General features: G+C 32.1%; 1 protein-coding gene across 2 annotated transcripts; it reads left to right on the forward strand.

Moving 5' to 3' along the window:
• The first annotated feature begins 1,853 nt into the window (after positions 1-1,853).
• On the forward strand, positions 1,854-10,180 carry LOC117931314 (probable methyltransferase PMT14). Of its 2 annotated transcripts, none has more exons than XM_034852274.1 (7): positions 1,854-2,117; positions 4,174-4,835; positions 5,439-5,649; positions 7,015-7,297; positions 8,411-8,797; positions 9,274-9,351; positions 9,570-10,180. In XM_034852274.1, the coding sequence occupies exons 2-7, from the start codon at positions 4,194-4,196 to the stop codon at positions 9,802-9,804; spliced, it is 1,836 nt and encodes a 611-aa protein (XP_034708165.1). In that variant the 5' UTR covers positions 1,854-2,117; positions 4,174-4,193; the 3' UTR covers positions 9,805-10,180. The 2 variants fall into 2 exon arrangements, with proteins under 2 accessions (XP_034708165.1, XP_034708157.1); XM_034852266.1 differs by having other exon boundaries at positions 1,855-2,117; positions 4,163-4,835.
• Positions 10,181-14,754: the final 4,574 nt, after the last annotated feature.

Raw genomic sequence — 14,754 nt, forward strand, 5'->3', positions numbered from 1 at the left:
CTTCACTTTATAAATAAACGTTTTATTTATTCCATCAATAACATGATGAAAGAGTTAAGAGAGAGAAATATAATTTCTATTATATTTATTGTTTGGTCTTTTCAAAAATTCTCTACGGATTAAAGGTATGTTTTTGTTTTTCTCTTTCAATAATAGAATTATGAAAATCGTATTATTCTAAAAATCTTTGGTTATTATGATTGTTCTGCACAAAATTAGGGCTATGATTGTTTGATAGGATTTAGGGATATTATTGTTTTGTCTAAATAAATAAATCCTAACAAAGTCATGCATCATGTTTCTTGAGCATACTCCGAGTTTTCCGGCTAAACTTCTGTTTAAAGTTTTATTTTTTTTTACTTCTCCAAATGAGTTGCATTACATTAAATATTTTACCTAAACCCTAAAGTTTGAAATCTTTACATCCAAGTTGATTTAGAGTGAAATATTTGTGTTAAATAAAAGGAAAAACTAAAGTATTGGTTACGAGGGAATCGATCGATAGTTGAATAAGGGTTTAAAAAATAGAACTAAGATATAAAATAACGAGATCATATTTTTCGATACATACCGATTGAATACTATAATAGGACCTAAAAAAAGGGTTTTTGGGATCAAAAATTTTATTTAAAAATGTAGAATGGGTTGACATCTTTCAAACTAGGAAGATAAATTATTAGTAATGGTTGGTGTGGTGCATTTTCAAATATAGACGACCACTTTAGAAAAGTATGTGATGAGGAGTGGAGGCACATGAAGGAGCATGGCGACTGGGACCTACACACTATGGGTTGGTGGACAGCACTTGCATCCTCCTTCATTGATGGTGTCTAGTCGGTGTGGGTCTACTTCCTTAATTACTTCATCTTCTTCAAACCTCTCTTTCCTAAGCAATACCCATTTTTTTTTCTTTTCTTTTTTTCCAATTAATTATTCAAAAGAATAAAAAAATTCTAAAATTATGAATTTAACCGTTATCGTATTTTTATTTTAAAATAATTTATTTTTTATATAAAAATATTTTATTATTTCAAGTATTTATATGTAATTTTTTTATAAAAAAATAAAAATATTTTTGTCAAAATAAAGCTAAAAATGATTAAAAATTAAATTTTCAAAATGGGGTTTTAGATGATTTTTTTTTTTTTTTACAAATCAAATAACCCTTTTAATTTTTAATCATTGTTCAAAGCTTAATTGCTAATAAGGAATGGATGAAAAATTAAGGGACAGAAAGAAAAAGTAGTGTCGGCAGTGGGAATGAGAGAAGAATTGGAAAGAGTGAAGATGGCCCAACCATGCTTCCATCTCCTCCTCTTATGACCCATCTTTTCTATTCCTCAGATTCTCTTCTCTTCGATACATTTTCCCTTTCCCTTCTATAATATTAAATTAACTTTATTTGTATATAATACCAAACAAATCTTAAGATCTGCACCTTACTCTTAAATGGGGAATCTTTTCAAGATCCTATTTATTAACATGTAGGAAAACTCTATTTGATACTGATTTTATTCAATATTTTTAATTTATTTACTACTTCAAATTTCTTATTTTTGAATGATTAGAAAAATTATAAACGCTACTTAAAATTATTATTTTTAAATTTTATTAAAGTTTATTTTTTTATCATTGATTATGGGAAATTTTTCATTTTTAATTTTGTGATTATTTTTATTTTATTTTTATTCTCCATTCTAATTTATACAAAATTTATAGTAAGAAAAAAAAAATCAATTTCCCATGGGTTGGAAGAAAGAAAAAAAAGGGTGCTAATTCTTCCTAAATTATTTATCAGATTTTGATGTCTGAGGTTGAAGATTTAAAAAAGGTTATAAAGAATAGAAATGAGATGAGTTTGCAGGTTGAATGAATTTCTGATAGCGTGATTGAGAGTGATGGACGCAGGCCTCTAAATTAACAGCAAAAAGGATGTACACATTTTACCAACTACTTGCTTTGCAGCTCCTAATCTGTCACTCTTTTTCTCTCTCTTAGCTCTCCTTTTTCACACTCTTTTTAACTCTCTACAAGACGATCTATTTCTACTTGTGGAAATGTGTGAGTCTTGAGAGCTCCAATAACAGAAACTCTCCTTCAGATCTCTCTTTTTTCAGGTCAGCTATTTTCGTGATCTTTTCCTTTCACAATCACATAAGAACCCATGTGGCGGGATCTGTTAATTTGCTTTTCTACCTTTTGTTTTCTGTTTTTCTTTGACTGATTGTTTGATATTCTTTCTGGGTTTGTGGTTTTGGGTGATGGGTTGCCTTTGCTTTAGTGGTTTATGATGTTGGATTCAGTTATTCGGTTTGGAGTTCACATGGGAACTGCTGAAGCTTTTGAGCTGAAAATGGGATGAATTTTTGGATTTGGGACTGTTGGGATTGGTCCTGTGGTGAGAAATTTAGTGAAAGGTGGAGCTTGCTCTTCCTAGTTGATGGTTGGTGATGTGGGTATCTTGAGTTGTGCCTCCACTGTCTCTGCCTACTTATCAAATAAATCACTACGAATAATCAACTGAAAGATGGGGTTCAGTGCTGATCCCTAGTGTATTCCTCTTTGTGATTAACAATTTGATTTTCCACCCCCATATATGTCCTTGTTAATACCCTTTCTCTTGAATCCACTTTACTATTTCTCAACGGATCCCATTTCTTTTCTGGAGCCCCAATTACGGTTCTCTCTAGAGATGTGCAGGGAGATCTTAATTCTTCTTCATGAAACCCCATCCTTTCAGCTTGACCACCTTAGCAGGAAGCTCTACTAGTTTTACGATACTCTTATTATTCTAATCTCTCTTTGCTCAAAATCACTGTTCCTTGAAGTGACATGGTGTGACTCATAGGTTCAATCTCATAAAAGTTCGCCCTTCCAATTTCCTTTCTTGTTGTATTTAGGTAATGGAGTACCTTATTTCCTCCACTTATTTGACATTTTTTTAGGAGCGAAATGTTGTTGTGATGGTTCTGGAATTTGTGAAGTAGTTTGGAGGACTCACACATTAGTTGCTAATTCTGAAATTTCGGGATACAATTAGGTCCAATTAGGGATATGGTTGAGGTCTTTTCAAAAATATATATAGGATTTGCCATAATGGTTTAGTTATTCAGTCTGATTGGCCATGACCTTGGTCTATTTAGTTTATAAAGCTATCCTTGAGATTCAAATGTTGACCTTTGTCCTCAGCATGATTGCCTGGTAATGTTTGGGAAATCTTTAAGCTGGCACGTACTTCCTACCCTTGGTTTTGAATGAGCTCAGGATATCTTCTCCATCACCCAGTCCTTGAGTTATACATGTTGAAAGTGAAAGTATCTACTTGGAGCATCTAAAATCTGAAATCTATTGCTTTCTTTTGATCAATTCCTCATTTCTTGTATTTGAGTTGTTGATTTGAGCATGAAGGCACATTAGGTTTATTGGGAATTTGGTCAAGATTAGTCATAGTATCTTTGTTTTACTAGAAAAATAATAGGAACTGTTCATAGTAGTTCATATCATCTAATAAGTTCAGTAAGTGCATATATGGGTTGGGACAATCTCATTTAGTCTATTTTGTATAATTTTGTTCTACTGTTTCCATTCTTCCCATATATATCATGCAAGATGGATTCTTAAATGACTGGTCCTGAGGCACCCATGATTGATATATTATTAGTCCACACTGGTCCCTTTTCATTTGGAAGTAGCTACAGGGAAGAATTATTTAAGAAAAAAGCTTCATAATATTTTGAGCTGATGCAAAATCTCTAGTAAGAAAGCAACATTTTTTTCTTTATAAGATACCTGTTTATGGCTCTTTATCATTTAAATGAGATGAATATTTACAAGTTGTACATCTGGTTTCTCTATTCTATCTAAGTTTGGATGTTCTCTCAAAGCCTTAGTTTTCTCTCCAACTCTGTTTTGTAGCTTAAGGTTGATTGACGTTATTTGTGTGTGTGGAAACTCTTTATGCCTGCTTAAAGAGCTACAAAATTTCTACTTTATATGGTTATTCTTCTTTCTTTAGCATTGCCACTATGTGGTCAACAGTTACCATTACACTAGGGGAACCATTTTAACTGATTTTTATCTCTAACAAGATGTTATTAGTATTTACTTGAATTTTCCCCTGTCATCTTTCATTAAGTGCTTTCTAACTTTCCTTATTGTTAAGGTGAGCTCCAGGGAACTGTACCAACAAAATCATGGGCTCTAAGCATAACCCATCTGGCAACAGGACGCGAAGCCCAGTGTCTATATTCATTGTGATTGGTTTGTGCTGTTTCTTTTACATATTGGGAGCATGGCAGAGAAGTGGTTTTGGAAAGGGAGATAGCATAGCCTTGGAAATAACCAAGCAAACAGACTGCAATATCATTTCCAATTTGAACTTCGAAACTCATCACAATAATGTTGACATTATTGAACCCTCTCAACTAAAAGTGGAAGTATTTAAGCCTTGTGATGATAAATACACTGACTATACTCCTTGCCAAGAACAAGACCGAGCAATGAAATTCCCGAGGGAGAATATGATATACAGAGAAAGACATTGCCCTGAGGAAGAGGAAAAATTGCATTGTCTTATTCCAGCACCCAAAGGGTATAAGACTCCATTTCCATGGCCAAAAGGCCGTGATTATGTTCACTATGCTAATGTTCCTCATAAAAGCCTGACAGTTGAGAAAGCTGTCCAGAACTGGGTGCAATTTCAGGGAGATGTATTCAAATTTCCTGGTGGAGGAACAATGTTCCCTCAAGGGGCAGATGCATACATCGACGAACTTGCTTCAGTTATCCCGATTGCTGATGGCTCTGTCAGAACAGCATTGGATACTGGTTGTGGGGTACGTTGAGTTTTCAGAACTCAAATTTCTATCTCTTTTTGTGTGTTCATTCACCTTTAACATCTGAGTTTGTGACCTAAGAGCCTTCAAAAGTTTCTTGTGGCTTCAAAGCCATCCAAAAACATGCTGCTTCAAAAACCTGGAAAAGCCTAACTAAATGGGTCTGAAGTTGTTTTTGTTACATGGAAAACTGTTATATAGTAATGGTGCATATGCATAATTCTTCTCTTGAAGATCTTTCCTTTTGTGCCATGCCCAAATGGGGAAGGGAACAACTCTATGACTGTTCTTAAATGGAGAACCTCATATATTGAGAATCAATCCTGCTGTATTATCCTAAACTTCGGATTATTTGCATTCTTTTTGAACCATTAGCAGCTTACATTCTTGGTTTTTAACTATCAAATTGAATGTTTTAACTCAATAATTAAGTACCCTGATTCAGGCCTATGGCCCAAGATATATGGTATACATCTTATGATGGAGCTGGATCCCTCTTCATGTGTTGTTCTTTATATTGGCTGTCCTAACTTGCTTATTCTCTACTGATGGCTTCTTTCTTTGATCATGGTTACTGGACTGATGGCATCAATCATGATACAGGTTGCAAGCTGGGGTGCATACCTGCTAAAGCGAAATGTTTTGCCTATGTCATTTGCACCACGGGACAATCATGAAGCGCAAGTACAGTTTGCATTGGAGCGAGGTGTACCTGCCATAATTGGTGTTCTTGGAAGTATACGCCTGCCTTACCCAGCAAGAGCCTTTGATATGGCTCAGTGCTCTCGATGTTTGATACCATGGACATCAAATGGTAAGTGCTAGTAGTGGTTAGCATTGAGGTTGTCAAATAATGTATTATATATGTATTTTATGTAAGTTGTATACTTACCATCTTAAATTAATTGAAAAAAGAAGGAAAATTATAAGAACATATTCTCAGAAGATGAAATGTTTGACAATTAATAATCATTTTTGTGGTGACTTGTGTCTCAAAGACTCATTTATTCATATCTAAGATTGAAAGCTATGGTAATGAAACATAATCTTCAGTTGTATTTGTTAGAAGTTGAATTTGTCCCACATCGCCAAGTTACTAGGCTATTATGATGTTTATATGTGGATTGGGCACCCTCTCCCTTTGAGCTAGCTTTTGGGGATGAGTTCTACCCAAGCCCATTTACCATGGTATTAGAGCAATACATTTGCAGGCGATGATGGTTTTGGACCCCAGCCCATTTGCATGTCACACTACGCGTGAAGGGAGGGTGTTAGGAGTTGAATTTGTCCCACATCCCCAAGTTACTGGGCTGTTATGATGTTTATATGTGGATTGGGCACTCTCTCCCTTTAAGCTAGCTTTTGGGGATGAGTTCTACTACCCAAGCCCATTTATCAGTATTTGATCAATGAAGCATAAATACGATGTAATTAGAGATAATTTTCAACTGCTCTTTTATCATACATACCATGTCTTGTATGTGCATTATGCATACTGTATAGTGTACCTTACCATAGAACTAGAATGCAGTACATACCAATGATGTACTGCATATCATGTCTTGTATGTGCATTGTGCATACTGTATAGTGTACCTTACCATAGAACCAGAATGCAGTACATACCAATGATGTACGCTGTTTTGCATGTGGACATAATTGTCTATAGCTTACATAGGACACTGAAATAATTTCAATTCAGTCAAAACAAATTCGAAACCCAATTATATATCTGTCCTTTTGTTGTATTGTTATTTCCTCAGTTACAAATTTTGGTGCCTTTGGAATGCAATTTATATTCAAATCTCCTTTTCTGTTTTCATATTCGTAACAGCATAGTAAATATCTCCTCTGACATATAGTTTGGAGAATGCTTTAAATATTTACAAGGGTGTTGTTGAAATATTTAAGATTTTTATACAGATAGCTATTTATTTAATGAAAATGTTGTAGTTTGACTGAAAAGGGAATGATGACTGCTTGAATTTTGCATTTCTAAACATCATTTTATGTTCTGTCATGGTCTCTATAATTTTTTCTTTTTTTCGTTTTTAAAAAAAAATTAATTTATACCTAATTGGATCTGACAACAATAGATAATAATATTAAATTTTATTGAGTAAACTTTCTGTATCTGGATGAAGTTGACGAATTTTTCACGTATGCGCTTCTGCCTACAGATGGGATGTACCTAATGGAAGTTGATAGAGTTCTGAGACCTGGTGGATACTGGATTTTATCTGGCCCTCCAATTAATTGGAAGACTTACTACAAAACATGGAAACGGAGTAAGGAAGAACTGCAGGCTGAGCAAAGAACCATTGAAGAGATGGCTGAACAACTTTGCTGGAAGAAGGTATATGAGAAGGGAGATCTTGCCATCTTTAGAAAGAAAATAAATGCCAAATCCTGCCGAAGGAAGTCTGCCAATGTATGTGAATCCAAAGATGCTGATGATGTCTGGTGAGCCGCAATTCATCTCTGTTTTAAATTACTTGCTATACGGTTTTTGTGATATTGATCCACTGTTAAAGGTGTAGAATATTACTTGAATAGATCTTAGGCAATTCATCCATAGGTTTCAGCTTATGGCCATTCATTTTTAAAGATAGCCCTTGGATTAGTTTGATGCTATCTCCAAACTTCAGCTTTGATAATTTCTTCTGGAAACTCAGGCTGCTGAACAGGATAGTGTCAGAAATATGATTCTGATCCCTTGTTAGGAATTTAACAATTTTTACATTGTTTTTCCTTATGTATAACCATGTGCAAATATATTCATGTTTGAAGCCAAGGGATGGTAGGGAAATTGAACAAATGATCTTCACTGAGTCTTAATGGCTGAAGTTGAAGCTGCTCACCTTCTGCTTCACTTCCAGTTAAACCTTCCACATTTTATTAGAGGTATCCAAGAAAATGATGATTTCTAGTATCTAATGCCTATTAGAATTAATAACTGTAAGCAGTTGGTGCTGCATGCTAGCTAATATATTCATGGCATCCACTAACTAGTTCTTCTCCTATCACAATGCTCACTTGCAATGAATGTTGTATGATGAAGCAGTTCCTACTTTGTTGCTTGATCCATTATGCATCCTGGAACCTTTGTGTGCTCTCCTTCTCAACTTAGCCAATCCCTTGTGTGCTCTTGTTTTTTGCTTTCTTTTTGGCAACCACATTTAGGGATGCTATAACTGTGTGCTTGTTGTTCATGGGGGGAGTATTTGGGACAGGGTGTTGTATCCATGCATTCAGCTGGCAGCCACATTGTATCCGTATTGGCCAGTATAGGAATCACAGTAGACTCAAGGTTGTTTTGGCTTGTATTGGTCTATATTTAGGTTAATACTATTCATATTGGGTATCCCTTATCAGTGAGTATACAAATCACACACACACAAATAAATAGGTCAAGTGCAACATGGGTGAGGTGGAGCGAAATCAAATTTGATTCACTTCATATATGAATTAAGGATAATATTTTAAAGTTGTTGTTCCTTCTATCGTTTCTCCTATCAAAACAGTTTTCGTCTTATTGTTTTTCTCCTGATTTTTTTGTTTCTGGTGTATTTTTAGGTATAAGAAAATGGAAACATGTGTAACCCCTTACCCTGAGGTTACCAGTGCAAATGAAGTGGCTGGTGGGGAACTGAAGAAGTTTCCAGCAAGGCTTTTTGCTATCCCTCCTCGCATAGCTGCTGGACTTGTTGAAGGGGTCACAGTTGAATCTTACGAAGAGGACAGCAAACTATGGAAAAAGCATGTAAATACTTACAAGAGGATCAATAAATTACTTGGCACAACAAGATACAGGAACATAATGGATATGAATGCAGGCCTTGGTGGTTTTGCTGCAGCTCTTGAATCACCAAAATCATGGGTGATGAATGTTGTGCCTACTATCGCCAAGAACACTTTAGGTGTTATTTACGAGAGAGGCCTGATTGGTATATATCATGACTGGTATGTCCTTATGAATCTTCTCTCTCTGCTTTATTATGTTACTTGTCATCATGCTGAGATGAAGTGAGATTTTGTAGCGTGAATATTTGTCCATGCATTGGTAAAGATGAGTCTGATTTATCTTATAGTAGCTTTAGACACTTCTCTTCAAATATTGAGGCACTTTCTTGGTGATATTGCACTGTTGTCATCAACAATTACTATGATTATGGGGTGGGCGGTTTATGGATGTTGAATTCATTTGAATATGGCACTAGAGATTTGCCTTTTCAAATATTATAACAAAATAAATAGGTTACTTAGAGGTGGTTCATTCTAAGGTAAAAGCCCTTTCAGATTCTTCTCAATCAAATCTTGGGAAGTACAAATAGTTCATTCTTGTTTACTGTTTCCATTTCATATGCCAATTTATCCCATATTGCAGCCAATTATTTATTTTGGAATCTCAATGAAAATTTTACTTCTGATCCCTTCAGGTGTGAAGGCTTTTCTACTTACCCGAGGACATACGATTTCATCCATGCCAGTGGTGTATTCAGCTTGTACCAGAACATGTAAGCCTCTTCCTCCTCTTGCTGAATGCCATATTTTAATCACATTTGGTCTGTGTCTTCAAGAATTTTTATCCCGAAACAGCCCAATAGTTTCAAAAATTTTAAAAAATAAACAATAGTAATCCTGCTTAGATTTGAAAGATGACTTGGTGGATGGGAAATAAAAGTCTACACTTGTACTGAGGTCTGATGAAATATAACCGAAAATGTGTAAACAGGTGCAAACTGGAAGACATCCTTCTGGAGATGGATAGGATCTTGCGGCCAGAAGGAGCAGTCATGTTCCGTGATGAAGTAGATGTCCTCATCAAGGTGAAGAAGATCGCCAAAGGCATGCGATGGGATACCCACATGATGGATCATGAGGATGGACCCCTGGTGCCAGAAAAGATACTAGTTGTTGTCAAACAGTACTGGGTGGGAGGTGGAGACAACAGCACATCTGCAGACTGAATAGGCCTCACCATTAATTGGGGTGAAGATTAAAGCAAGGTTATCACACCAAAATGGAGATTACTTTGCAGTGGGGTGGAAACTTTTTTAGAGTTGATATTCCTGGAAAACAACACGGGCACATGCTTTAAGCTATTTAATGTAGAGGATATATGTAAAATTGTGTTATTGGAATGTGATTCTGGAAGTAGAAATGGAGAACCAAGATTTGTGTAGCCATGAAATAATTAGAACACTGTTAGAGTGATGATGTTAAGTTGCTCTCAAGTCTCAAACCCAAATTGTCCAGTTGTAGTCCTTGGGTTAAGCCTATTGGGCCCAATATTTTGCCATCCATTAAGCTTTTGCTGGTGAAAAGAATGAATTATTTTCAATATATTGTCAGCTATTTTTGTGTTATGAAAAATAGTTGTGATAACCTTTTTGGAGAAAAAGTAGAATGATTTTTAGTGTCAAATTTCAATCATATTCAAGTAGAAGTCCACTACAACTAAAGTTTGCCCAAAGCTAAATAAAGTGCATTGCCTTTGAGAAAAAGGCAATAGCAGTGGTTGCTCACTCAAATCATATGTTAAAAGGAGGAAGTAGTTGTGATTTTAAGCCATATAATCTCCATGTCAACCATGAAGTGGTGTCTAAGTTTCTAATCATATTTTCAAAAACATTTTTTAAAATATGATAGTTGAAAAATATTCCCAAATTTATAACAATTTGGCAGTGCTACCATCTTGAATCGATCATCAACCCATGAATAAGGGATTTCATCGTCTTTTCATGTTGAAGATACAGGTTAAACGACTTAAAATTTTAAAATTTGCATTAAATTTTTTTTTAAAAAACTACGACTTTAATATGATGTAAATAATACACTAAAGTTACAATTAGTATTTAACAAATTACAATAAATTTGAAAAAAACATTTTTATAACTATCATTGTTTTTTTCAACTTCCATTTTTGTTCAAGATGGATGACAATTAAAACTTATTGACATCTGAGAGAAGGACACAATCATTTGTAAACATATGTTACAACAATATTCCATTTGTTGTCGTCTTCAAACCTTATGATAGTAGGAGTGAAAACAAAACAACCCAATGTGATGATAACCCCTTAATTTGGGAACATATGGTTCTCAAGGACCAAGTCCCACAAAACATAAGGAAAAAAGAAAATGTGGGTGTTGCCCATGACCTCTCACCTTCTCACCCATCCATCCTTATTCATGAAAGAATTCTAGACACTCTAGAAATGATTGAAGCCTTTGAAGGTTTGAACAAAATGAGATGAGAGGAGAGACAAGGATCCATAAGTAAGATCTTTGTTGGGGTATTTCCACTTGTACTTCTAGTGACAAATGGAATTGTTAGATGAACCAAAAAAAAAAAAAAAAAAAAGCACTTTTCTCTTGTATGACCATGTCCCTAGGTTTAGATCAAACATTATTTGAATTGGATAAATATATTCAACACAATGTTGAGTTTACTTAAAAAAAAAAAGAGAAAAAAAAAGAGTTTGTTAAATAAAATAATATTTTTTATGTTTAATTATACTATAAAAAAATTAAATATAATTAAATTTAGTTAAAAATTTATATATTTTTTAAAATTTTTATTTTTTTTATATTAAAAAATAAAAATAAATAAAATTAATTTAAAATAGTAAATAATTTTTTTTATTAATTTTAAAATTATTTTTTGTTTTTCTTTACATTTTCTTTCCTCCATTTACCTTCTATGATGGACGGTGGAATTTTGAAGTCTGGTTTTGTGGTCAGTGTGTGGGCTGAAGTCATGAGCCATCTAAAAAGTCCATTGACTTCACCTATATTCATGAATTCCACCATAATGACATCAAAGGCCATACCTCTATACCATTAAGAAAAATACAAACTTTTTTCTATGTGGGATCTCACAATTAAACTTTTACAATTAATATTGATTTTATGTATAGAAAATATATTATAAAATGAATTTGTTAAAAATAAAAATAAAAACTTTTACTTTTAAAAAAAGTTGGTTTCCACTTTGTATCTTATATTTTCAATCCACACACGAATCATCTTATCCTCTTGTTTGAAAGTTTTATTCAAAGAGTGTTTATACTTACCATCATCTAAAATCTCTATACATTACATCCACCTCAATTAAGAATTTTTTGTCTATGAAATAATAAAACATACATTTAAACTTAACATTGTTCGGAATTATATTTGTGGATATTTTTAAGGGTGTCGGGAAATATACCTCTAGACATGCTTAAAGGTGTCCAAAACCATACCTTTGGACATACTTTTGGTGTTTGGCCTTGTAGTTCAAACAACACGAAATCCATTTTTTCTTTCTTTCTTTTCCATTTTTTTTTTAATTTCCTACTTCTAAAATACTTCTAAATTATTTAACTATCTTTACAATAACATTTTATCAAAATTTACCTAAATCACCAACCTTAAAATATATTCATATAGTATAAACATAATACTAATGTATGAGATTAAAAAAAATGTAAGAACTTATTTCAAATATTCTTTTGTTAACAAGCTTCAGAGAAAAAATTTTGTCTTAGGATTTATTATTAAGAAGAAAAAAAAAAATGGAAAGAGAAGAAATAAAATGATAGATGTGGAAGATAATAATGAAAAAGGTATTTTAGGTCTTTTAAATGTATAAATAGGGTGTATATATAAAGTAATTAGGTATATGCAAATATAAATTCTATAATTTATAAATTCTACACTTGGAATTATTCTTTAAAATAGTTTTCTAATCTTAAAAAACAGTTCTACAACCTTTTAATTTTTTTGAAATATTTTTATAGAGTATTTTAAGAATTAGCCGAAAAAAATGAAATATACATGAAAAACATTTATACCCCACAAAGAAAAACCCGAAAAATTTATTTTTGTATATGAATTTTTACTCATAATTTTGTTTATGAAAATAATAAAGTTAAAAATTGTTTTCAAAAATTATTTTTGAAAACATGAAACCCCTACAATTATCATAGTAAGGTCCTAACCTTGAAAGGGAAATAAACCTAACATGATTCCATGTCATCTTATTTCCCTCCATTCAGTAGGATGACCAAATGGAGCGAATTCAATAGTGGGGGGCATACAAAAAGTATGAAAATGTATTTGATCCATAAAGGAGAGCCTGAAAAGGGTAAGACATCCGTGTTGGAATCAATGTTTCAACTGTTTTTATCTTTTGGATAATGGATGCATGGATGGTGGATAGGGTTTGAAAACTCTCTGAAAAAGATTTGTCTTTCTTTCTACTCTCCTTCTCATCATTTAATTCTCCTTCAAAAATATGTATTGTTTTTCATTTTGTGATGAATATGTGTACACGTCAAAGGTGGTGGAATGAATGGCTCTCGAATATTTTTGAATTTTTTTTCTTTACCCCCCAATAATTCTATCATCAATCTCTAGAGTTGTTTTTTTTTAAAATATAGTAATGCATGATTGACATGTCAATCTCAATTTGGACTTAAACACAAGAATAATAATAATAAATAAATAAATGTAAATTATATTATTTTTAATACTCATTTTGATGAATAAATTTTTAGCATATGATGTGATTAATGATTTTATCATATCTATGGGTATGTTTCATGGGTTGAGTTTAAATTCATTATTTTAGTGTCTGTTTAAATTTGTTTTTTTTATTTTTTTTTAAATTAAAAAATAGTAGTAGTAATATTTTTAAAATTTTAAGTAGTACAAATTTTTAATATGTTATCTAAAACTTATTTTTAAAAACTATTTTTTGTTTTTTTTAATTTAAAAATGATTTTGAAAAACAAGTTTCAAAAAACTTAGTCAAACAGATCTATGTTTTTCTTTTATTTTTAAAAATCGGTGAAAATAACTCCTATTTGGTATCTAAAATTTTTAAATATGTTTCACAATTTTTTTTTTAAATAAATGTAAATTCCTTTTAATTGTTGTTCCAATGTTATAAAAAATGGATTAATAATTCATTTATCAAAATATGATTATTAAATAATTGAACAAGGGATGTAATTTATTTTTGACATTGATGAGGGCAATGCTTGTACAATATTTGAACCATAAACTTATTTGTTAACAATTATTCAATATAAATTAAATTTTCAGGTAGTGCAATATGGATAGTGTATTCAATTGTGATAACTTTGTATAAAAATGTCTCAAAAGCCAAATAATTTCTATTTTTCTTTTTTTCAAAAAAAGTAAATTATAAAAATCATTTATTTTCTTTCACTCCAATATTAATTTAATCCTAACCCTATACTCCAATTTAACTCCTAAGTTATTTTTTCCAACAACTAGTCATAAAGACTTTTCGTCAAAAAAAAATGAGGGAGAAATTCATGTCTTATTTGGATTTATTCATTCATTTTAATAAAAAAAAATTAATAGAGAGACCTTAATAAATTGATTTTTTTTGTTTTTTTTTGGGTAATTTGAGTTGGTCAAGTTTTAAATCATTCCCATTGCCTTAAAAAGACAAGGCATCACTACGTCAAAGACCCAACACCCAAAAGCTTTGTTGTCATCCACTTCTACAAAATCCTCTCTACCATTAAACAAAATTAAAAAATAAAAACCACACTATTCTTTTTGTCATTTTCTTCTTCACATCAATATTATTATTTAAGGGTACATAGTTTTCAAAACGTCAAACAAAATTCATTCTAATAAGATCTAAACATACCTTATTATATCACAAATTTAACTCCATTCTTTACATAACTTTAATACAATATTTACAAAACTCAAAAATATTTAAATCCAATAAAACAAGGCAAATGGATCATACTCTTTCGTAATATTTATTTTAATATATTTTTCATAATCTTGATTTTCAAATATTAGAGTAAATGTGTCTTTATATATAAATTGACATAATTTGAGTGTATACATTGCTCTTGTCCACCTCATTAATTTATGCTTATAATA

Source organism: Vitis riparia, chromosome 2 (assembly GCF_004353265.1).
Source record: "Vitis riparia cultivar Riparia Gloire de Montpellier isolate 1030 chromosome 2, EGFV_Vit.rip_1.0, whole genome shotgun sequence".
NCBI lineage: Eukaryota > Viridiplantae > Streptophyta > Magnoliopsida > Vitales > Vitaceae > Vitis > Vitis riparia.

Bases quoted from the DNA above. Each gene is read 5' to 3' on its own strand.
- LOC117931314 (XM_034852274.1), top strand. From the start codon at position 4,194: ATGGGCTCTAAGCATAACCCATCTGGCAACAGGACGCGAAGCCCAGTG. The intron at 4,836-5,438 runs GTACGTTGAGTT...ATCATGATACAG, and splicing joins CATTGGATACTGGTTGTGGG to GTTGCAAGCTGGGGTGCATA. The intron at 8,798-9,273 runs GTATGTCCTTAT...TGATCCCTTCAG, and splicing joins ATTGGTATATATCATGACTG to GTGTGAAGGCTTTTCTACTT.